The sequence below is a fragment of the Falco punctatus genome, assembly GCF_963210335.1.
Source record: "Falco punctatus genome assembly, chromosome: 8".
Classification (NCBI taxonomy): Eukaryota; Metazoa; Chordata; class Aves; order Falconiformes; family Falconidae; genus Falco; species Falco punctatus.
In genome coordinates this window covers 43,291,592-43,316,040 of record NC_137588.1, presented here as the reverse complement: position 1 = coordinate 43,316,040, position 24,449 = coordinate 43,291,592, and the positions used below count along the sequence as shown (strand labels likewise).

The 24,449-nt window shown below is 51.5% G+C and overlaps 2 protein-coding genes across 4 annotated transcripts in view; one reads left to right on the top strand and one right to left on the bottom strand.

The window, feature by feature from the left end:
- The window catches only part of CCDC148 (coiled-coil domain containing 148), a 78,880-nt gene extending 74,409 nt beyond the window's left edge, over positions 1-4,471 (top strand). For all 3 annotated transcript variants that reach the window (XM_080398682.1, XM_080398681.1, XM_080398680.1), the window contains one exon: positions 439-4,471. In XM_080398682.1, the coding sequence (XP_080254808.1) occupies positions 439-585 (147 nt within the window). In that variant the 3' untranslated portion in view covers positions 586-4,471. The remainder of the gene's footprint in view (positions 1-438) is intronic.
- A 139-nt stretch (positions 4,472-4,610) lies between these two features.
- Positions 4,611-12,318, bottom strand: UPP2 (uridine phosphorylase 2; the record flags this gene model as incomplete). The annotated part of the gene is given in 8 exon segments (XM_080399308.1): positions 4,611-6,316; positions 6,789-6,921; positions 6,925-6,930; positions 10,341-10,415; positions 10,419-10,475; positions 11,545-11,561; positions 11,564-11,682; positions 12,293-12,318. Coding segments are annotated over 8 exon segments (762 nt in total). The 3' UTR covers positions 4,611-5,987.
- Between the last annotated feature and the right edge of the window lie 12,131 nt (positions 12,319-24,449).

The following is a 24,449-nucleotide window of genomic DNA, read 5'->3' as shown; positions in this document are numbered from 1 at the left end:
TGTTTGAAGCACTTAGATCGTATAGAAACAAACAGGAAGGGATTAAGTGTCTTGTGCTGAAAGCAGGGCTGTATTGATGCAGAACAGTAGAGAAGTCAGCAACTCTTCAGTGAGCAAGCTGAATTAAAAGTCACTCAGTTTCTCATCAACCTTTTGAGTTTTGCTGAGGAGTGACAACCAGGGCTCTTTGTTAAAATAGTTTGTGATCATTAATATTAAAAAGGATAATATCAGGATGTGTGCAGTGTAATAAGGCTTGTTCACTGTAGGGTTTCTCTGCTTTTGAAGGCTTTCTTCTATGACCATAATTTTCTGACTTTCTTTGAAAACTTTCAAAATATATAGATCCACAGATAACTTGTAACATAACATACACTATGTGTATGAGGAGAGTATTTTTTTGTTTCTATTTATCATTGCTGTGGTTTATTTTAACAGGTCATTTCTGACCCTCGATTTCGTGTTGAGCTAGCTCTTCGAGAAGCTGGACTTCATAAAACACTTTATGCAAAAGAGATTTTACCAAAAATTCCTCCACTGAAGCTTCCAAGAAGAGATATGGAATCTACAATCTTTAAAACGTAGAGCATCTCTCTCATATCAAGAGCAGAGAAGCTTCAGGGGTATTGTCTGACCTATAATGTGAAAACTTCAAATAAAATCCCCGTAGGCTGTGCCATAGAGCTACTTGGTTCTCAGTGTGTGCAGTCATTCAGAAAAGCAATGTGCCTTGCTCGTGCAATGCAAACCATTTTACACCTGTCTTGGTGAAGATTTTATCGAGGCTGCTGTAGTGTAATTCCCTGTGTCTGTTTCTGCTGGGGGATAGGACACCTGCACATGAAAGACTCCTTACAGACATTACAGGCCAGTCTGATGTGTAGCATCTTAAGCAGGAACTCTGTTTTTAAATTGGCACCATAAATCCAAAATAGCTTTGCAGAACAGTCGCATTAGATTATATTATATGTGAATACACCCAGCAACTTTCATTCCAGATTTCTTGAGAATTTGTTTCTTTTAATTATAAAATCTTCATGGCTGTGAATGTTTGTATAACTCCTTGTTTATTCTAAGAAGAAACTTAACCTTTGTCTATATTTAGAAACCAATTTGCTGCATCATATTTACTGCAAACCGGTCATACAATTTCATATTGCAGATTAGTCTTTCAGTATAAATTAGAAATCAGAAATAACATTTCAGATCTGGAATCTTTATTTTGGATCTGAAACTACTGAACATGATTCTGTTAAATGAAAGGGAAATTGTTGTCATTTCTTTTTTTAACTGATTATGTTCTCAAGCCTTACATAAGATGAGTGTAAAAGGTATGTGAACAAGTTACAATTAGCAGTTTAACCAAAAATTTCCAAGGACAATGAATGTCAGAAAGATCTGAACATCCACAGTTCCGTATCTAAGTAATGATAGGAACTTCATTAATGTAGCATTGTGATGCCCTGTAGGTCTTATTGGATCACATACCTACGCTGCCTTGTGAAACGCAGTAATTCCTCACTGTTGAGAGGAGAAGCTGAGGATCGGGGTGGAGGGAGAGCCCTGTCTGTGCTCCCCCAGCAAACACCCAGAGAGTGGTTTTACTGCTGGCCACTACATGCTACCTCCTTACCCAGCACAGCCGATGGGCCCTCTTCTCCTGACACCTCCACATCAAATGTTTTGCAGTCAGAGACAAGCAATGGTAACTTCTCACACCTCAAACCAAGAGTAACATAGGCAAAACCTTGCAGGGTAAGCCTGACCTCAGCAGGTCCCTGAGAACCTGGGGAGGGAGGTTTGCTCCCACCTGGGTGCTCACGGGTGCAAAGCCAGAAGCAGACGGAGGCTCTAGGAACGGTACCTGGAAGGTGGGGGAAGAGCTGGCACAACAGACCTGCTGAGAGCAAGCAAAGTTTAAAACCAGGAGCAACACAACCTGAGTATTGAAGCTAAGTTCTTTTAACGGAGGAGAAATGCTACAGAGTGTGCCCAAAAGCTGTGGGAGCTGTACGTCTTCTGGATTTAGCTTTTCCGTATTTGTGCTAAAATTACAATTCTGCATATATTTGTGCATTTTATTTTGGTATGTCATTTGGGGTAACATTATTTTTAAAACACACTTGGCCAGCTTCACAACTTGTTGGATGTTCCTGCAGGGGAGACCAGCATTGCTTTTCTTCTCCTTTGGAGACCAGATTGGCTGCTAGACTGCTTCCCAGAAATGGGAGATTCCAAACTTAAGGCAGTTGAGGGGCTTTTTTCTTGCATTTAAAAGCAGGTCTACAAGATAGTTTCAGTGGTGCAAAATCATTTCAGATTATAGTTGTCATCTTTTATAAATACTGAGACATACATGAAAAAAGAGTTTAAATGAAGCAGCCGTCTGTTTTTGAAATAAAGTGCACTGAGTTTTAGGCAGTGTCTTGCAATTGTATCCACGTCTGTTGCTTCTCAGGGAATAGACTGAGTAGAAGTCTGCTTACACCGATGAGGCTGTGTCAGCTCACTGCAGCCATGAATCGGGGCTCGTTCTTGATACGGAGAGCCCAGAGTGAGGTTTTTTAGAGGGATTTACATGTAACAGTGGAGAATGAAAAACAAGCAGGTCCCTGAAACTGGCTTCAGGTATTTTGCTCAGTTGCTCAGCACACCCAGAGGCTGCTCTTGCCAGGAGAGCTCCTGCAGACCCCCTTGGCCACCCTCCCTGGCCTGGCCACGCTCCTCTCGCGTGCTCCTGCGGGAGTGGGGTGGGTTTGTCTTTGTCTTCCTCTTCCTCACTTAGCACTGTTCATGAGAGAGGATCAAAACCCTTCAGGAAATGAAGGTGCTTAAAATGACATTTGTTTTCGTGATAAATGCCATCCACGCTTTTTTAAAAAAAAATGAAATTTTGCAAGTTATTTTTGTGCAAAAATGTATGAAATTACTCGTACATGAAAACAGTAATTTAGAAAATGTTAATGGGAAATAGACTTCTCAACCAGCATCCCTTGCAGCCCTACTTTGTTGGTTGTGACTTGGTAAGGGTAACAGTTCCGAGCTCAGCTATCCTTTAGGCCAGTGTATGAAGTGTATGCAGTTTGATGGGCCATCTGATTTTTTTAAAGCCTGGGAAAACCTTCTCTTTGAAAATTATTTGGTTTCAAGATACATTACTTCTCTGTCAATTCTGGTAGTCAGAAAAGTGGCTGAAATGTGAAATAGTGCCCAAAAGTCAAGTACCCAGCTGGCGCAAGATCAGTTGGTGCAGTATCCAGCTGCTGCAAAACATTTAAAGTTTGTGCCAGCTTATGTGCACATAACCTTATATGCACATTTACATGTGTATTTATAGAAAAACATAAGTGATTTGAGTTCTGACCCCTCTGAGAATAGAGAGGGCTTTGCAGTAATGGTCAATATTTTGAAAAGCAGCGCACCAAGGACACACATTCTGAGCTCTGTAAACTACTGACTCAGCTGAAACCCTTCAAGAGCGTCAGACTTAGAATGGGCAGCAGAAAAAAACATTTAATGACATAATCATTAAGCTAAAACCAAAATGAGAAAAACAAGAGTCTCTTCACTGGACAATGTTCTAGAATATAGAGAGCTCACTGTCTCCTGCAAAGTTGATGACCAAGACTGTGTCGCTGTAAGCTATGCAGAGCAAGCCTCGCCTAGTATATTTTATATATATATATATAAAATTTATATTATATATAGAGATATATGTTATATATATGATTATATTATTTTTTATTTTTATAATTATATTATATATAATAAATATAATAATTAAATTAGACAAAATGTTAAAAGTATCATGTTTCTTTTCCCGGAGTGGCTTTAAATTGTTTTCACAAAGGACTTCCGGTGCTTTGCAATTGCTATAGAAGTTTCTTGAGTGGACTTCGGACGTACAGAACTGAGTTGGAATGTGTCCTGGTTTCAGGCTGGGATGGAGTTCATTTTCTTCTCCGTAGCTGGCGCAGCGCCGTGTTCTGGGTGTAGTACGAGTGTAACGTTGATCACACAGCGGTGTTTTAGTTGTTGCTAAGTCGTGCTTACCCCAAGGCAAGGGCTTTTCAGTTTCCCATGCTCTGCCAGTGAGGAGGGGCAGTAGAAGCCGGGAGGGAGCAGAGCCAGGACAGCGGATCCCGGCTAGCCCAAGAGCTATTCCATATCATGGAGCATCATGCTCAGTACAGAGTCTGGGGGAGCTGGCCGGGACAGCTGGTCGCTGCTGGGGGACTGGCTGGGCATCGCTCAGCAGGCGGGTGAGAAGCTGCATTGTGCATCACTTGGGGGGTTTCTTGGGCGTTGTTCCTCCCTCTTTGTTTTCTCCCTTTTCATTACAATTATTATTATTAGTAGTAGTAGTAGTAGATTTCATTGTATTTCAATAAACTGTTTTTATCTCAACCCATGGGTTTTACCTTTTTCCGATTCTCCTCCCCATCCCAGCGGAGCAGGGGAGTGAGCAAGTGGCTGCATGGTGCTTAGCTGCTGGCTGGGGTCAAACCACGACAGAATGGTGGGTTAGATGGCATGGGGAGCGAATGGATTGATTTTGTTTCCATTCTGCGAGGACACTGGCTCCTGTCCTGGGATTCCTCCCCATCAGGTTAATATTTGAGCCTAAAATCTGCAATCTCAGAATGAAAACCAGGAACCAATCTCCTTTTCTTGTAAAAACCAGTTTGCTTTTTCATGGCAGCAAACTGAACACGTCCCAGATCAAAGTGCTGGTAAGTTGTTGGAGTGCCTGGGGACCATGACTGCAGGGTGCCCATGCCGGGGGAGCACCCCAGATGGCCCCACTCCACTGCTGGCCCCACACCCTGGAAACGGACCTCTGCCGACGGGAGGAGGCAGCGCGATGACGTGCAGTGGGGTGACGAGGGATGCCGAGAGAAGCCCACACATTTGGGAGGCAAATCGAGCAGTACCTGAGTGCGTGGAAGTACATCTGGGAATAGAGGGGCCCCAGGGTTGCTGATGAAGCAGATTTAGGGATGCTGACCAGAGAACGAGTACCTTGGGAATGGACCCTCAGCACTTCTGTAGGTATCTTTAGACTTAATATGTTTCGTGCTTTTAATACCATTAGTATCTTGAGAACTTCTCCCGTGTTTTTTGATACAATTTTGTTTACCAGAACTCAAATCCTGTAATTTTTGGTTCCAAAGGTGTCAAAATTCATTTGGAAGCAACCTTAGTTGTGAACCTTAAGAACTGGATGTGATTTTGGTGGGAAATTCTTCAGGTTGTGGGTTACCCTCCATGAAAAGCCCCTCCACCCAACCTAGGAGTGGTTTAGTTTTACAGCTTGTGGAGACACTTAAAAGATTATTTTCTAGATTATTGCTGTGTGCTGATTAGCAGATGAACATGAACGGTGCAGTCCCTGGCAGTTACGTGACAACAGGGCAAGGTTTTATCAGTAACACGTGCTCCCCTCTCTCCCTCTCAAGGATCCCTGAGTGCCCCACACCCAAACCTGCTGCCAGTGCGACAGGGATGGAGCTGCTTCTGCTCGGCCGGGGACAGCCTGCGCAGGGTGGGCTTCCCGCGTGGCCACCTCTTGTGTTCAGACACCCTGGTGTACATCAATTTTTGACAGATCTTTAGATACTGTATGAATGAAAGTCTGAATGGCCTTCATAACAGCAATGAGTTAACAGTCACAGTTACAGACGCAGATTAATTTTGCATGTCATTTACTTGGGTTTCGGCTTTATGCCAAATGCAAAGAGATCTCCATCCTAGAGGATCCCTGTGGACAGGAGAGACCCTAACGGGACAGTCCTTTATAACCACTGGAGACAGGAGTGAGGAGCATGCAGTTCAGTAACACAGCCCTAATTTCTGTGCAAATTTTGGCTGGAGCTTTCCTTGGGTGTGCAAGTGTCTTGGTGCAATTCAAGCCGTACTGGTGGTCTGCAGCTCCTGCACGCCAGCGTTCGCTGGATCCAGCCGCCCTACGCAGCTGTGGAGGGCACTCACCTGTGGGAGTGCATCGTGTCCTTTTCCATTTCCCAGAAAAAGCTGCGCTGCACCAGCGTGAGTAGGTCCTGCACACCCGCTCCCGGTGCGGGAGCACAAACCTGCACTGCACCAGCCGGGACCTGCTGCCCTGTTGCTCTGCTTCTCACCCATCGCTTTGTGGAGAAAAGCACTTTTCCTGCTGGAGGGTGCAGCCCCAGGTGCTTTTGGATGAAGGCTGCGATCAGGCGCTGGGGCCGCTGCTGGTGCTCCCACAGCACCTGGCGGGGTGCCTGGATCTGGTCCCCTTCCAGGCGGCCCAGGAGGGCCATGCAGCCAACGGCAGCTGCAGGACGGCCGAAGCACTGTGTTACCTTCCGCCTGGTGACAGGTACCAGCTGCCTTAAAGCGCTGCCCTGTGGGGAAGGAGAGGGGCCCTGCTCCCGCTGCCCTGGGGACTCCCTGGGGGACGCGGCTGGAGCCCTGGAGCAGCTGCTGGCTGCAGTGCTGCTCCGCAGGGCCCTCTGCTCGCCCCCCTTCTTCCCCAGAAACACAGGGGGAGGCAGCTGTGCCAGTACGGCCAGGACTTGCTTTAAGGACAGGAGAGGGATCGGGGGGTTGGGGGGGATTAAGTCTTTTTTGGTCCAACGTGTGCTCAGGCCTTCAAAGATAAACTGGTATTTGGCCGCAGTATTTGTTTTAGTGTAGTTTTCTAGTTAAAATCATTGGAACACATTTTTAGCCTTCAGGTTGTCTGAATCTTGGACCAAAGCGAGCCCTCAGGTGGGGTTAGGCCGGGGAGCACAGCAAGGACCCACCTTCCCGGCCCCACAGCCCGCACAGGGCAGCGAATGCCGTGGACTCCATTTCAATGTTCCTTACACCAGCATCACAAGCTCTTTTTAAGTACTCCAACTTTTTTTCACTGGAAAAAGAGCACAGTGCTCCGTCTCATCTCCCCTGACCTTGAAAGGAAGCAGAGAGATGTCACTGCCAGCCCTGCGTGGGTTTATGGTTACGGGGAACGGGCTGTAGCTTCAGAAGGCAAACCCAGCAATGCCTACGTTTTGTCTGAGGCTGGTAAAGTTTTGCTTTGAATAGTTACTTAACTCATATTAACTGCAGTGTTTAAAGTCAGTGCATTGTGTCTCTGTATAGAAGAGAAAACTATGCAGGCTATAACATTGGTGAAAAGAATGAGTAAGCCCCCAACTCTTAAGTACAGGGGTACGTTACACCATGTGGGGTAAGGCTGCGGCTCCTCCGAGGTCCGTGGCAAACGTCAGCTGTGAAGGCCTGCCGGGTTAAATCCAAGAAATGCCAAATTACTGTTAGAAGAGTCATAGCAAGTTGCAGAACAGGAAAACTGGGGAGCAGAAAAACCCCTTAATTTAGGTTTAATTTTTCTTAAGGAGCTGCCATGGACGTCAGGCAGCTGAGCCACTTGCAAGTGGCGTTCCCTGCTCCAGTGGCATGGGTGCTGGCCAGGGAGCTGGGTCCCAGGGCATCACCGCAGGCGGGACCTGGAGCCATGCTTGGTGCATCCAGGCATGGGCACCCATCCCGACCCTCTCCTCTAACTTACTGGTGGCTTTAGCTGTCCTGCTGCCACACCTGGGTCCACTGAGCAGGCACGTGCCTGGTGCGGCTACTCCTCTTGCACAGTCTGTAGTCCTTGATGCAAGCAAAATGTATACCTGCGGCTGCACTAACCTGGGCAGAGTGCTTCATTTTATTGCTATTCCTACTGTTAATCCTCTCAAATGGCTTTTTGTTTAAATAAAACATGGCCTTGAGCAATACACAGATGGTCGCATTTGCAAACAGATCCAAAGGTTTATAAATAGTCCTCAGATTATTAGTTCTTCATTTATTACATTTCTTCTACTCTGCAATCAGCATTCAATTTTGAAAAGGAAACTGTTCCAGAGTAACTGAAGTTTGTTTACGTAAATGTCACATGCTTCCTGACATTTTTCTAGTGTTTGAAAGTTCTGAAATTGCAATCTTGTTGTAGGAAACAACTCAGCATAACCCATCTGCTAGGCTCTGTGGATGCGGGGCCAATTTCTTTGCCAGGGTGCAAGGTACTGGCCTCCTGCTTTCGGAGGGTCTGTGACTGCGCGAGGCTCCCATGCTCTTCACCCTTGATCCACCTTTGGCTACAGCAGCACTGGCCTTGCAGGTGACAAGAATTTAACTGCCACATGCACAAGAGACCAATTAGCAAAAAAATATCATTCCCCGTGGTGCTGCAGCAGGTGACAGGTACATGACTGCAGTGAGCTCAGGGTTATGCCATGGCCTCCTTCAGCTGGTGAGGCCAACAGCAAAGTTCTGAGGCAGGGAGAGACATCTCAGGGTCTTTGTAGCCTGCCCAGGTACAGCGTCTAACCCCATGACACTTTTAAGGTTCTTCTTATCAATAGAGCTGGTGCCCATCCCATCAGGCACACAGATGGTGTCTCTCCTTCAAGAAAGGTCTCCATAAATGCATCCCGATGGCTGAATGCTCCAAGACCTTCCCTTTGTGCCGCCCACCCTTATGACATGTGCCGCCTTCCATTCTTTGTTGTGTCCTGTTCATACTCATGCAGTGGTGAATGTCAGTGAGGACAACCTGAACCTCCACTTCTCCAGGCACCTCCCAGCCCGTCCTCGCCCCCCACCAGGGCACCTCCGCCTGCATCGTTGGGTGCGAAGGGCAACGGGTGGGTGCGTGCCCTTCAGTGAGGGCTGGGGTTTGGGGGTCAGGCATTTGTCATGGGAAGCCTCACACCTTATGGGGCAACTGTCCTGCTTCCCGGTTCACTTCACCCACTCTGGTGCCCCTCCATGCCCGGCTGCCTGCAGACACTGGGCTTGGCTGGCACCCCCTGCTCCCCACCTGCTGCCAGGGCTCGTGGTGCCCGGCTGCCCCGGCCCCGCTGCTGCTCCCCCGGGCTGGTGGGTGTTCTGCAAATCTCAAGCTGCCGAGGCTGCCTCTGCTTTCTGCCCAGTGCTCCTTCACGTGATCATCTTCGGTTTCTGCTCCATCACCCAAACTGACATCCTTTTCTCGGCTTTACCTTGACAAACAGAAGGCATTCAGTGGTGTGGGGTTTGGTTTTTGCCATGAAACATGCCTCAGTTTTTTGGGTTTGCTATCTTTTTTTTTTTTTTTTTTTTTTTCAAAAACCTGAAGGAAGCATATGTAAAGAAGCACAACTAGTTTAACATATGCAGTCGGGTTTTGCTTTGTGTCTTTTCATTTGGCTGTGAGACTGATGGTCTATTAGGCTTGTATCATGTTTTAAATATGAAAACTTTTTGCAGGTTGTTATTCTGGAACATCAGCCTGACTTATTTGCCAATGCCTAAAAAATTTATTCTCATTGTAAATATTCAAAGCAGGAAACCGTGTTCCTGCCGCTGGTATGTTTGAGTTCGTTTGTGTCTCTAAGCAACTTGCAAAAATGTGATGTTGGCAGCTGCTCTGCACAAAGCATGTTGGGGGAGGCTGGCTGCATGCTCTGCCCTGTGTCCCCTCGCAGGGATGAGCCTGAGGGTTGGTGGCTTCTGCATTGGTGCAAAACCGGTGTGTGGCCACGAGCTCAGCATAGGCTTTTCTTCCAGCTGTGTCACAACTGCTGCCAGACTGGGGAGTGGCAAAGCCTGTGCAGGTTTTTTCCCCTTAGGTCCCACCAGTTTGACTCCCTCAGGCTTTCCCGTCACTCAGGTTTGGTTTGGTTTGATCAGAGGGACCAGCACGAGCTCTGCTGTGAGTGATGCTGCCTCCTGAGAATCAGATTTAAGACTGATTTTATGCCTGAAGAAATGATGGCAGCACTGAGCCTTGGGGTATGAGCACTCACCAGTGCAGCCTGTATTTGCCTTTTCCTTTGTGCAGTGCCAAAATTTATGCTTTTAAAGAATAATTAATAATAAAGCAAGGTTTTCACTTTAGAGCTTGTGTCAATGTGGGAAATGGTCTTTGCCTCTCAAATTGCCAAACTGCTGAACTGAGCGAAGTATGCACATGTTCATTTTTAATACAATGCTTTTTAATCTGGACATGTAGGGTGCCGAGAAATACCGTTCAAACAGAAGAAGCTTTACCATGGCTGAAAGGTAGCACTGATGGTAATGGCTGAAAACTGAAAAGAGGAAAAAAATCTGTCGGTGGGTGTTGCAGGAGGCAGAGGTCGTGCTGGCCACCCACCTCACCATGTGGGGAGCCAGGGCCCCCATGCCAGCCCGCTGCAGGACCGCGCTGGCAGCAGCAGAGCCTGGGGCAGGGCCTGCTGGCAGTGCCCGAGGTGGAAAGCGCGTGTGGTGCAGTGCGGCACGGCATGGCACGGTACTTACGCTGATGAGAGCACTGGCCTAGCCCAATACGTGGTGTACGGGTCCATCCCCATGTAGATGTCTGCCAGGTCCTCCCCATCACCCGTCAGTCCCAGCTCCTAGTGCATGAACTGGGCAAATGCCCTCATCCTCTTCGGGCTTCCACCAACGCAGACAAACTGGAGGTAAAATATGGACGTGTTGGTGCTTTTTAGCTGAAATAGGTACCGAGATTCAGTCTTAAACTGGCAGCGGTGGGCTGCACCAGACACATCTCCCCAGAGGGTGCAGCAGGATGCTGCTTCCTCTCAGGAAGTCGAGGCGCACCAGAACAGCCAAGGGTCTCAAACCCAGGAGTTAATGCTAAAACCAAGTTGTTACGCCTCTAGGGTTGTGACTATGTTACGTCCAGACAACTGTACAGCTGCACATACTTGGATATCAGTCCCCAGCCAAGAAAATGTAAAATAATTCAGCAAATTTAAACTGTTAGTATTCCTACTGACAGCAAAGCAAAACCAGATGTTAGAGTAGCTTGTCATTTAATTTATTCTATCAACAATGCCAACTGCAATTAGTGAGCACTGCTGATGACACAGAGGCCATAAAGTCAGGGAGGAAAAAGGACAAGTTTTACATATTAAAGGAAAAAATGACATCCTGCCTGAACATAGAGAGGGGGATCAGCATGTGGCTGCAAGGGCAGCGCTGCTGATCCGGCTGCCAACAGCGCAGGGTGCGGGAGCCCATGCGTGGCCGGACTGTGCCAGGCTGCTCGAGCTTTGGGGGACCGCGTCTTTTCCCCTTGTGTCACTGGGGTAACGCTCTGATTTAAACTGGAAAAAGATGTGGCTGTGACAGGCTGCTTTTGACAGCAGGTCCTAGCCGAAAATACAACATCCTCATTCCCTTGCCACCAGTAGATGATGATCAGATGCTTTGGAGAAATGCTCCCTTTATCTGTCCTCCATCAAGGGGGCCAATACAAAATGAGGTTTAAGGGAACTACAGGTTTTTAAAAAGATAATTTTCTGTTGGGATTTCTGCCCAACACAAGCAGGAATGGATGACTTCCCTGCCCAGACTGCCGCAGGTCGCCGAGTCCCTTTGCCGAGCAGCTGTACCCTGTCCATGGCAGCAGCATCTGTGGCAGCGGGGCCCTGGCATGGATGGTAGAGCTGTGGGGCGAGAGGCTGGAGACACCCGCAGGGCTGGGAGCTGCTGCCTTGCTTTTTCACCATTATTTACCTTTATGTCCCCGAACCCGGCAGGTTGTGTGTCTTCGTTCCCAAGTCCAGGTGATACAGGATGTCCTCCTCCATCGAGTCCAAGTGTGGGTTTTTAACATGGACGAGCCCACTGCTGCAGGGGAACAGGGCGAAGACAGGTCAGGGGCACCAGGCAGTGCCTGCAGGGACAGGGATAGGGCATGGGGGGGCCTGGGAGCCCTGCAAAGGGGCACATGTGGCCCCAGTGTCAGGGAAGGGATGGAACGGGGACAGGGACGGGGACAGAGACAAGGACAGGAACAGGGATGAGCCAGCTATGCATGGTATCCAGGATGGCTGCATTTCTGCTGTTGGTAACCTCTTTGACATCTCTTTTGTTATGCCTGCATATTTAGCAAAAAAAGTTTCTCAGTATTTATCATCGATTTTGTCAATGGCAACCTTAGCTCTTTCATATAATTCCGCCAGAAATATCTAGTGGGTAATGTACTGTGCTATTTCGTATGTGACAGCTTATTAAGCTCTTTGCAAATCAGGATTTTATATTTATATTGTCCCAAATAACTGCCTAGCAGTACAAGTGCAAATTAAATTGAGATTCTGCAGGCAGTGGGAGGCCAGTTTGCCTTCCCTTTCCACCTGCTTTAATAGAGGGAAAGAAACTAAGTAACAATACAGGGCAATGTTATAAATAAGGATTAAACAAAACCTAGAGAACATTTTTCTTGTCTTATTAAAACAAATTCAAACCTCCCCCTGTTACTCACCCGGAGTAACCTATTGTTTTGGTCATAGCGGCTCTACCAGAGTCAGCCGAAAGTGATACCCTGCAGAAAATGTAAGGAAAACACCCCGATATTTTTTCAGCTGTCAGGTTTTGGAGCTTGAAGAGGTTGTAAGGGGCTCTGCACGGGGTTAAATACCCTCCCTTGCTTTGCAGGCTCCCAAGATCAACAGTGGCCTGTCCCCTCCGCCCGCTTGCCTTTCCCCCATCAGGTGCGAAGGTTTGTTTGCCCCGTGGTCCGTCCCAGACTGGCTGTTTTAGCAGGTGTCACCGTACGCCCCTGCTCGCCTCCCGCCGCCCTGCTGGGGCAGCCGGGGCTGGGGCCGGTGGGGCGGGCGGTGGGCACGGGGCAGGCACACATGGGTGCCAGGTAGGTGCCTGTCTGCCTCCGGCGAGGGCTTCGTGGCAAGGGTTTGTCTGAGTACACTGCCACCACGCTCCTTCCTCGGGGATCAAAACGGCGCTCCCACCCTGGGCACCAGCTCTGGGACGTGCCTTTCTCTGGCCGCATCTGGTGCAAATCTGGAACCACCCTGCCTTTTTCTGGGTGCACAAAGAGTTAATGCTGTGGGCACCCTTGGTGGGCTGTGCGAGGGCTCTGCTGCCTCATTCCAGGGGCTCCCTGGCCCTAGTTTGGTCAGTCGGTCGGTCTGCATGGCATCATCCTGCTGGGATGCTCGGAGGGGACACGGTCTGACAGGGCTTGGGTTGGGGTGACACTGGTTCCAGGGTCAGGGCTCAGCATGCTTGGCTCCCCAGCCCTGACCACCCTCTCTGAGCACGGGGTCACCAGGGACTGGGGTGTCCGTTATGTTTTGAACTGCCACGGTCCTGCCGGGTGACCCGGAAAACTCTGAGAAGGCAAACGCTCACAAGGCAAGCATCAAAAGATGGATGTGCCCACTCCCACTGATCCCCACCTTCACCCTCAGGACTCCGAGCACAAAAAAGTCCTCTTGCTGACTGAGCTCCCCCAGAGGCAGCACTGCTGGTGACCATAGTGGTGCCCAGGTATGGCACTCGGCAGAGGTGGGCTATCGCCATTCAGAAACAGACCCTGCGGCAGCTGCTTCTGGCATGGAGAGGCCGATTCTATTCTCAGCAACATCCAGACAACGATGTTTGTTCTCGCTGTCCACACCCGACTCCATCTCAGCCCAGGAGCACTTATGGGCAGCTCCCGGTCAGGGGGGTCAGTTTGCCCAGGTCCCAGGGGGCCTGGCTGGCTCTGGGGCTGTGGGAGGGGTGCATGCTGGCTGCCTGGGGCCCTCTCCAGCGCAGTCTGTCCTTCAGCTCCCCTGGCTCAGGAGCTGCCTTTGGTGCTGCTGTGCCTCGGCGTGGGGCCACTTCTCAGACCCCTCCAAAAGACCCAAGGGACTTTGCATGGCAGCCTGTGGCACAGAGGTGCCCGATGTCAGCCCCGGGTGTCACAGCAGTCAATGACTGTCCTCACGTGCGATGGACCTGGACCCAGGTCCTGGCGATGGCTGTGCTCCGCAGGGCACACACCACTGCCCGCTGTCCCCAGGGCCACCGAGCACGTGTGGTGCCGGATAACATCTGGGCAGCAGTGCCAGGGCAACCAGCACAGCCCCTGCCCATGGCTCAGAGCAAAGGGCAGCACGTGGAGGCAGCACAGCACGGGCCAGGCCAGGTCCCCTGCTCATGGTTGAGCCGCAGGATGCCGGGGAAGCTGTGGGCGCTCTGTCTCCATCTCAGCACTTCCCAGGTTCTGCTGGGCAGCAGCAAGCTGCTGTCTGGAACAGATGTGCACAAGCATCCTGTGCTTCAGGAGCGGGAGGAGACTGGCGATACCAGTCCTGCTGCCTGTCCTGACAAGGCGTGAGACATTGCCTTAGAAGATATTTTAGGCAGTGGCTGGAGGGGCAGATTCTGGCGTTTCCTATTGGCCCCTGGGAATGTAGATGAAAGCTCTGGTTGATTAGGTAAGTGCTGGGTAATTAATTACCATGGTGAACTGAACCAATAAACACATCTGATTTCAGTGTGGATTTTGTCAGCTGATGTTCTTGTTCTGCTGCCGACTTGGATCGCTTCTCTGCGATTTGTGCGATCACCATCCCAGGTCCCCCGGCTGTTACAACAAATGCTTGTCCTAGCAGTGAACTGCTGAGAAGCACAGAGAGCCTCCACAAGCAGCCAGCGTGCTCATTACAGCTTCTGGGCAACCTTAATTGCCTACAGAGGTTTTCATTATTTTCTTTTTTTAGCTTTGACAACTTCCCTAATGGGAGCTGTGCGGACACGGCATGCCCTGGCCAGCCATGGGCTTTGCAAACTGAACCGTTCAGATCAGGGAGGGGGGGAGGGGCGCTGGGTGTCCTCCGGGTGCCATTGGGCTTCTGCACCCCAGACCTGGGCCTGACCACCCCTCTGCACCTGGCCAGGGATGGCTGAGCATCCTGGGTTGCATCCTGCAGTTCAGCTGCTTGCCAGCCGTGCCTGCAGTGCTGGGTCCTGCGCTGAGCATCAGGCTGGTGACCTGGGCAACGGGCAGAGTTAGCCCCAAATCAGCATAAAATCCTGACATCAGCTGGGTGCTCAGCTATGACAGGCAGGTCTTCTGCGTCCCGGGTTGCAAGGTGTCCCATGAAGCCGGGGGATGAGGCTGCCAGGCTCACCACCCTGCTCCTGCCCACCTCCCCGCCTGCTGCCACAGTGTCCCCCCATCTTTTGTACCAGTACTTAACAGCAGCTTCGGCTTCTTTCAAAGTGATTTGCAAGGCCCCCTCCTTCCAGATGCTTTTATCTGTCGTGCATGGTGGTTTTCTTCTTTGCCATTTAGCTGGTTAATAAGTACTAAAAATAAATGAAAGAAAATCAGAGCACAATTGCCATCCATTCAAAGCTGCAGCCCTAGTTAAAAACATATTGTGTGTGGCCTGCTCACTGCACAGCATGCAGGTAGTAACGAGGTCCTGTTTCATTAATGGGACAGGGAAGGTAATTGCTGCAATCCAGGCAGCCTTTTGCTGGGCAAATACATGTCCAAACCCTTAACATTGCAAAACACTGTATAAAAGCAAATAAGCATCACAAACCAGCGGTACAGAAAAGTGTAGATTGGCTATCTTGCCTCAGAGAGGGTCAGGCTAGATTGGAGGAGGGATGGCAGCAGAACCCTTATGGATATTTCAGACTTGCTGGAGTCGTACCAAAGTCAGGCTGGAATGATTTCTCTGCTCTGATGAAGTTCTCCCCTCCCTGGATTCTGTTAACATATGCCTGCCAAAAATGACTTATTACTGATGCTCCACAACACTCCTGAAGAATACAGATCTGGAGTCTCTTTTTCCTTTTAGAATGCACCAGATTGCACCATGAGGTACACAGAAAAAAAGTTTCCTTGCGGCCGCATGCACACATATTCCTCCTGCAGCCTTCAACCATCTAAGTCACTCAGTGCAACTGCAGTATTTTTTAGCACAAAACGCAATGTTTCAGGCACAGTGCAATTAACGCAGTGATTGTCGTGCAGGTCTTCACAGTTTTGTCTGATTAGCATTACTTGGTTCAGAGAATACAATAGGAAGGTTTGCTGCTCACAAACAGCAGCTGTAAAACACTTTGGGGGAGGCGAGATCACACTTCAGGCTTCCCACGGGTTTGTGCGCTTCTTTGGTGGAGGAAAATGTGCTTCCCCTGCCCGTGCCTGCCTTTAGCATCCCTCGCTCCCCTGTGGAAGCGCCTTCGCCGTCGGGGCTGCGGTCCCATGGGAGATGCAGAGCTGGGAGGGAGCACCGGCTTCTGCCCCTGCCTGTGTGCCCTGAGCTGTGCTCGCCACAGCCCCCCCGCCTGCACGAGTGCCGATGGGCTGAAGCCAGGGCAGACACCCAGCCGTCAGTAAGAGGCTGATTTGGCACACGGGGCCCGTATTACTTGTTGATGCACGAAGGAGAAGGAACAGCTTGCGTGTCGAGCCCATATGAGTCCGTGGGATGAGTAGGCACAAAAATCACCTGCTGGCAAAGGGAGCGCAGCTGATCGGGAAAGAATGGCACAAGTCCTCGCCTTGCCCCTTCATCTTCCTGTGGCTCCAATGCTGATTTGCAATCCGCAGCCCCGAGGGGGTTCAGAGGGGGAGGGACCTTGGCCTTGCTCCAGCACGGTGGTGGTTTGGCCCCTTGACGTGCTGCCTTTGCAGCAGGCTGAGCCCGTCCACAGGTGCTCTGCGACCCGTGGGGCACGGCTGGGCAGGGGCTTCGTGGGGGAGCGGCTATTTAGTGGTGCGGGAGGGAAAGGCAGGATTTGGCAGAATGGTAGGTGGACAGACAGATGGACAGACAGACGGATGGATGGAAGGATGGATGGACGGACGGATGGATAGATGGACAGACAGGCAGCTGTTGTCATGTGAGTGACCCTGCAGCAAGGTGGGACTGTGCGTGGCCCCAAGGCAGTGCGCTCCCACGGGCAGAGGTTGCTGGCTGTTAAATGCAGCACTTGCATGTCTCCCCCTTCGCTTTTCGTGGCAGGGTATTAGTGGGCATGCCTGCCAAAGTCTGCACCTGTGCAACTGTAAACTGTCTCACGATGAAACTATTTCCTGGAGTACATGAACAACTTCTTAAGTCAAATATTTACTTATGAACTAAAAATAATGTTCCGGCACACCCAGCTGCCATTGGTGACATCCTTGCCTGGTGGTCAGTGAAACCCCATCCCTGACCCACCGCAGCCCTCTGCTCCTGGTGTGCTTGGCACTGGGCAGGGAGCCTCCTGCACCCTGTGTGTGGCAAAGGGGGGAGGGTTGGGAGGGTGGCCCTGCTCAGTGAGAAGAGACAGATATCTCCTGGAGCCATAGCTCTGCTTGGAGAAGTAGGCTGAGAAATCATGAGTAAGCAATGTTCCTGGCAGTGTTTGTCCCTGCTGCATTGAAGGTAAAGGAACAAGCGTGTTCTTTTTATGTAAACATGACTGCACCAAGGGAAACACTTGACTTGTGCTTTTGGCTTCCCAGAACTGATGTTGAAGGGAAGGGATGGCAGCCACAGGTTTTGGCACCTGCCCCTGCGCAGTTTGGCTCACTGCTTGGCCTCTACGAAATCTCCCTCATGTTGGATCCCTTCCTTTGTGATTATTTTTCCCATGGTTGTTCTCACTTAGGATGGCTTTAAACATATCCCGAACCACAGCGTGGCCGTTCTTATCTCTCACCGACTGCAGGGCGACTCATGTGTTGCAGGCACGGTTTGCCCACCTGCTTGCCACGGCAGAGGCTGCAGGACTAGAACAGAACAGAATAGAATAAATAGAAAATGCTTTCGAAGTGATCAATGATCATCTAGTCCAACTGCCTGACTGTTTTCTTCTTTTGCAAGGCAGGGTGGGGAAGTGAGGATAGTGAGAAGCAGAGATCGTTGCCCCGAGCCAGTGTTTGTTTGTGACTGATTCAGAGCTAAATTCAGACTTTCTGAGTGCCAGGCAGTGGAGCTGTTAGCATATGAGCTAAAGGATGACAAATAAAGCACGATGAAGTATACGGTAGAATAACATATGGTAATCTAGACAGGCTCTCAGCAAGAGAACAGCTCCGGAGAGCCAGCGCTCCTGTACCCATCCAACACCTCTAGTCATGTTAAATGCTATTTTAAAATAGACAGCCGCATGTCAGCCTTTGCACAGCAGAAAGACGTCCCACCCGCTGTGTCCTGCCCGAGCTGCTGTAATGTCTGCTCTGAGCAAGCCAGAGCAGTTTCTTCACAGGTCGGCTCGCTGCTGACTTCTCTGCTGTGGTACCCCTGCTGCAATGCTGCGCTGCCTGAAGCTGCTGATAAACGAGATGCTCTCACACTTGGGAGAGCATCCCCGGTGTGCGCGAAGGCAGGCAGCCCCTTACAGCCGGAGGCTCGGCGCTGGGCAGAGGGGACAGATTGTGCTCGTAGCAGGAGCGGGCGCTTCCACCGCCATCACAGCAGCACGTGTGAGCCCATGCTCACACAAGTGCATTCGTGTCGGCTTTTAAATTAGCAGTTCTGGTTCGTTAGCAGGGAGCTTACGAAAATCTAAGAGATGTCTGGTGTGTTTCTCTAGTAGTGATTTCTGGCAATCAGCAAAAGGAGCAGAAAAAGCACCGGAGGCGGGGCAGGGGGAGTTTTATCTAACAGAAACAAGGCTGTGTGCCAGCCAGCAGAACAGGGCTACGAGCTCTACCTCTCTCCTTCCCCGGCCCCTGCCCTGCCCCTGCCCCTGTCCTTCCTTCTGTTGCAGATCCAGAACAGCAAACAAGGTGGGCAAAACGTAGATTTTTATCAACTGATTGCTCTTGTTCTTTGTTTTGCCTTGTTTATTATCGGTATAAATCTGTTCCTGGCTTTGGGAGAAGTCAGTAGAATGCGTTCTGAAGAAACGAGGCACCACAAATCCTCAGGGCACACGAGTAACTACAGCTTGACAGGACATGTTTTCCCCTGAGGTGAAACACTGTCATAAACCCATTTATTTCAGGTAGAAATCAGCTGCCTGACGTGCGCAGCTATTTAAGGAGCTGCTGAGCCGCTGGTCCCCACGTTTGCTGCTCCAGAGGAGCTGAGCACAGCTGCTTCATTGCAGGAATGCTTCCTGGGAGTTGCGGACAAGATTGAGTCACTTTTCCCCACTGAACCCACTCCGTAGCCTTGAACACAGCATGCTGGCTCCCTGCTGGGGACAGGCAGGGGCTCTGCCCACTCTGCAGACACCTTTTTGCCCAAATCCTGCGTGGGCAGGCAGGCGCTGCAGTGTCCATGCGCCAGGAGGTGCAGCCGCCGGGGCAGCAGCCACACGCGCCTGCCCACGCACGCTCAGGGAGCACCGGGCTGGCCCCTTATGTGCCTCACCGAAAGCTGCTCCGGCTGGGTTTAATCCCACCGGTTTCTGGCTGGAGCCAGTACTGGTGTTGCTGCGGGAGCACTAGACACTGCCCCAGTCCTGCCCAGCTCCGCCGGCCTCAGCACAAGTGGCCTCGTGGAGTTTCCCTCCGGCAGCCAGCAGCCCTGTCGCACTGCTGTCTCCACAGCTGGCAGTATGAGGGTTTATTGTAGCTACCGCGGTATCGCTGCTGCCCATCGGTGCCCTTCCCGGACCACTTCCTTCCCTGGCCCAGCACAGAACATCAGTTTCAAGAGCAAATGTTGGTTTTGGCATTTGGCTCTCCAAATGCAGCGCTCCTTTCATGCCTTCACGCAGGATGGAAATTAAAGTGAGAAGCGAGATCAGCCTGGGGATTGTTTGGAGGCTGGGACCCCATGCCCAGGCTGGGTTCAGTTTCACCTTGCCTTCCTTTACGCTACTTTTTGTTCCCACTCGCTGTAGCCACACAATGTGCTTGGAAAGCGTGAGGTCAGCGCAGCAGGTCCCCGGGACGGTGCAGGATGCCGCGGTGAGCCCGCATTGAGGGGACAGCAGCTGCAGTCATGCTGGACCCCCCACAGGGGCTGCTTAAGGGGATGGGCTGGAGGGAGCTGCACAGCTTCTCCCTGGGCACAAACCCCATGCGGGCAGAGGGACCCATGGGCAGATGCTGTGCTGGCGACTGCTGCGGGGCGATGTGGCTGTGCCACTGCAGTGCCATTGGGATCAGTTCCTCAAAGACTTCAGTGACCACCAGAACAGCCCACAGCAAGGAGAAGCATGGCCCGTTGGCTCGGCTGGTCCCCACGCTGCTTCACCAGCAGAGCTCCAGGTGAGGATCTACCATCCTGTCCTGGCCCTAGAGCAATCCCCTTCACCTCAGGTGGCTGGCGCTGTCCTCTCCCACCTCACATGAGCTTTGCAGGCTCAGAACAAACCACCCCATCATGCCGCTCTGTGCTGCTGAACTCATTTACCCCATCCCACAAGGCCCTCCTGCTGATGGACAATACTTTATACTTCTTAAATCACATTTATTTATCGACACCACCAGCTGCTTTCCTGAGTGAGACCAGTCAGCTGGAGGAGCTGTGATCTGTGGCATGCACCCTCCATGTGCCTTGCCAGCTCTCCATCTGCCTGGTGCCCTTTGACCAGCGAAATCTGGGTGCCAAGTCTGGACACCAGGATGGATCCCTGCTTTTCCTGATGCACCTTGTCTGATCCCTGGGACAGACGGAGCTGGATGTGGCTGTGTGCATATACCCACCTTCTAACAGTGTTCCCAGCCCTGGGCTCTTCCCCCCAGCTCAGCCGTGCAGGCTTGCCCTTCCCAGAGAGGTGCTTGCACCAAACGTGGGCACTTGGGCAGCAGCTGAGTGTGCAACTTGTCAGGGCCAGGAGTGCAGAGTCACCCACCTTGGTGTGACCTGCCATCCCCAACAGGGCCCCCATGCTGTCACGTGCCCAGGCACAGCCAGAGGACCAGCCTCATCGCTGCCTGCAAGCTGCTGCTGCAGCTCCTGTGGGTGCTCAGTTGCAGCCGTACCCATGTGAGAGAAGCTAGGAAGATGCTGTACAGGAGCTTATCTATTGCTTGTAGTGCAAGCATGTGCTGCAGCCCAGCTGGAGACTGCTCCTCTGCAGAGGGACGGGAGAACACTTGCTGCAGGACAGTTAGTGCATCCTCTGGTGCAAACGTTCCCCATCCTATGGCAGAAACCCACAGCCTGGAGGCAGCTAAGGCAAACTGGTCCAGCTCTGCCTGGTACTATAGCACCAGGTCACTGCTCCTGACCAGCAGGAATTTTGCATTACAGCTGGGCTAATTCCCATCTTTTCTACTGCTCATTGATTAGTCAGAGTCCCTGGAGACTACAGGAATTTGTTTCTTTTTAAAGTGCTGTTTTGCTAACCAGAACCTGGAGGAGGATCCTGCTAAGGTACATGCAGGACAGCTGGGTCCTGGGCATGGTGGCTGGGCAGCCTCTGGGCCTGCATTTCCCTATTTCACAACAAACTCTGTCTCCTTGTGACCTGAGTGGGCAGAGCCGGTAGCATGCCCAGGCTGAGCTCTCACAGCCCCATTCTGCACATCCCAGTGGTGCCCATCAGGGTACCCTGAGCCAGGTGCCATCCCCACAGCCTGGCAGACCCTGCAGTCACTGCTTTCATTGGTGTCACGGCCGTCCTGCCTGGTGGGGCCGTGGGCACCAGCAGGGTCGGCAGTGCCGAGCTGCTCACCGCTGGAGCATGCGATGAGGCAACGTACGGTGAGGTCGTTCCTGGTCTCTCCTGTGCCATGGCCACACTGTCAGCCGGACCGCTACCTCCCCATTCCTGCCGCCAGCAGCACTCTCCTCTCACCTCAAAATAACCTCCGACTCCTGCCAGGCTTCTGCCATTGCCCTGCGGGTAGTTTGTTATCCTCACCCTGCCTCAGCCAGTAGCACAGAGAATAAGCATGCTTTATCCCCTGAAGGACTATTGTTCCAAAAAGGCAATTTTCTTAAGTGCTTGGTAAACATGGTGGTGGTGCTGCGATGCTGTACAGTTGCCACTGCTGTGGGTCTCCGCCCCATGGTGGGATCCTGCGCTGATGGGCGCAGAGTGCCCAGAGCCACTTGCCCTGTTGTCCTGACCCACCTTGTGCCCTTCTGGGCTAACGTGGCTCCTGCCCTGGCCAACCCCGGCACTGCTCCGGTGGCAGCTGCAAGCTGCGTGGCCGTCACAAGGGGAGCGGTGGGATGCAAGGAAGACTGAGCCATGGCAGATGGAGACCCCCACTTACGGCCACATCGGAGCAGCCCCTGCTCTGGTGCATGTCCCCCTACTCCCTGCTGCTGGCTTTGTGCAGGCACGGCACGGCTGAGGGAAATGCAAGGATAAGAACAACCATGGATATGAGCACTTTGCCACTAGCAATCACAAATGGGTTCAGTGGTGTGCCAGGGCAGGGACATGAAAGTGAGCACAAAGTGGAGGTGGCAGTGGTTTCTTCTGCACAGCAGAGTCCCAGGCTTTCCTTTCTTCAGCCTGCATGAGCAGAAAGCCTGCTGCGGGGTCAGGCGCGAGACCTTTCTTCCTTCCAAAAGCGCAGACGCTTGTAGATGATAAAATGATGGTTTGTACTCAGAAGCAGAGGCCGGAGAAAGAGCCTCAGGACACTGCTTTATTAATTGGAAAAGACACCAGCTCTGCTAGGTTTCTGTCCCTGCTCAGCAATGGGCTTGTATGAACTGACTCCAGCTGGGCTGTTCTAGGGGCTGGCGTGCCCACCCCGAGCCAGGACATGCACCTCATTGTGGGCATGCAGGGCTGGCAGGGGCTGCACGGCCGGGCTGGGAGCGGGGCATCAGCACTGCAATAGCGGCTGTCACTGCACCCACCAGAAACTGTGACCGCAGGCAGTGCTGGCAGCAGAAAGCCAAGGATGGGCAGAAGAGCCACGGCTTGTGGAAGGAGGGTGAACGCTTCTGGGTGCAATACTGGTGGTAAAAAGAGGTGTTTTAATTTTGAGAAAGAAAACCATCTCCTGCAGTATGTGCAGAAAATAAAACAATTTTAGATATTATTTTGGAAAAATTAACAGATTTCAAGAAATTAATACCTGACTTCATTATGAATTTCCAGTCTTAAAAATCTGCAGGATCCTGAATAAGGGCTGTATGTAACCCCATCCTGAAAAAAAGAAAGGATCTCCATGATAATTCTCAGTATTCTCTGTGTTGCTCTGTGCTGTGTTGCCTGTGAAGGGTATGCCTGCACAGGTTTGTGTTGTTTATGCATCATTCAGTGTGACAGGGAGGGCAGCCCCGAGGACAGTGGCTCAGGGGTCTGCAATGGAGATGCTCCCATGGTGGAGGGAGGACTGGCTAGAAGCATTTGCTGTGGGGCCGGACCTTGCCATGCCCCAGGATGGTGTGAGACACGTGGACGAGCACTAAGGGCCCCGGAATGCCAGGTCTCCTGGCCAACCCGTGTTTGCTTGGCACAATGCATGTGCCCACGGTTGGGCTCAGCCCTTTTCCATCTGCTGCTTGCCTGCTCTCCTGTGGAGGGGCTCCTCTGCTTTCAGGAAAGCCAGGGACCAGGCGTCCCGGGACAGAGTTTTTCCTGGGCACCGAGTGCTGTGACGTCTGAGTTTCACATGTCTCCACAGCCTGCGGTCCAGCCGCTGTCCCTGTCCTGTGCAACAAAACCCTAATGCAACATTTTGTCATCAAGCTGTCTGCTGCTCCCCTGTGCCTCTTTGCACTAGCATTAGCTGCTCCACGTCCTTCACAAACTGCGGGGATGTCACCACCAGCAAGAGTTCGGCTTGCTCCATCCCCTCTGCAGCAACAGCCCCTTCCTGCGGGCTGCCCACCTCCTGCGGGGTCAGCAGCCCTTCCCAGCAGCTCCACATCCCCTGGCTGTCTGCTGAGAGCATCCACAGAGGCTTATGCAAAATGCAGGTGGATAGAGCGCTGCTCAGTTTGCTGGGATGGAGCAGGGAAGCAGCTCTCCCTCGCCCGAGGGGCTGGTTGCAGTGAGAGCCCAAGTGGGCTCGGCGGTGCTCCCTGACTCGGCACTGGCAAATGCGCTTATTTCTGCTTGCTCCCTTCCTGCCCAGCGCTCTGCTCTCCAGGCTCTGAATCCAGATGATGACTGTGTTTGGGGGGGTTATTTCTTTTTTATTTTTTTAACATGGCTATTTTTATCCTTTTGTCCTTTCCTCCCTGGGCTTGTGGGCACCGGTGCCTGTGGGTGCAAGCAGAAAGAGGGAGGGCTGGGAGGAGATTTCAACCACAATAAGGCAAATGACGTAGGGCCTGAGCAGGGTTCATAAAGCCGCTGTACTTGTCAAGCCCAATTGCAGCTCAAGAAAAGGACGAGAAACATTTTTTCTTCTGGTGCTGTATGGGGGTTTGGCTGACCATGCTCCAGCCCTGTCCCCTCCAAAGCTGCCCCTCTGCCCGCGGGCCCTGCACTGATGGGGTGCCTGCGGCTGGCACAGCGCCAGGGCATGGGGGTGAGCTGGTCCCTGGCCCCTGGCAATGTGGCTGGGCTTGGCAGTAGCTGCTGCGTTGCTTTGCATGCCAGACTTGTTAGGGTCTGCATTTTCTCTTTGTGCAGCTGCTTGGGCAGTTTCCTACACCCCGTGGAGGATTAGGGCAGTTTCCTACACCCCGTGGAGGTTTAGGAGCTTTGAGGCAATTACAAACCTACTCTGGCTCCATTATTCTAAAACGAGGTGCCCAGACCTTGCCTTATCCAACGTTATCGAGATGGAAACACATAAAGGG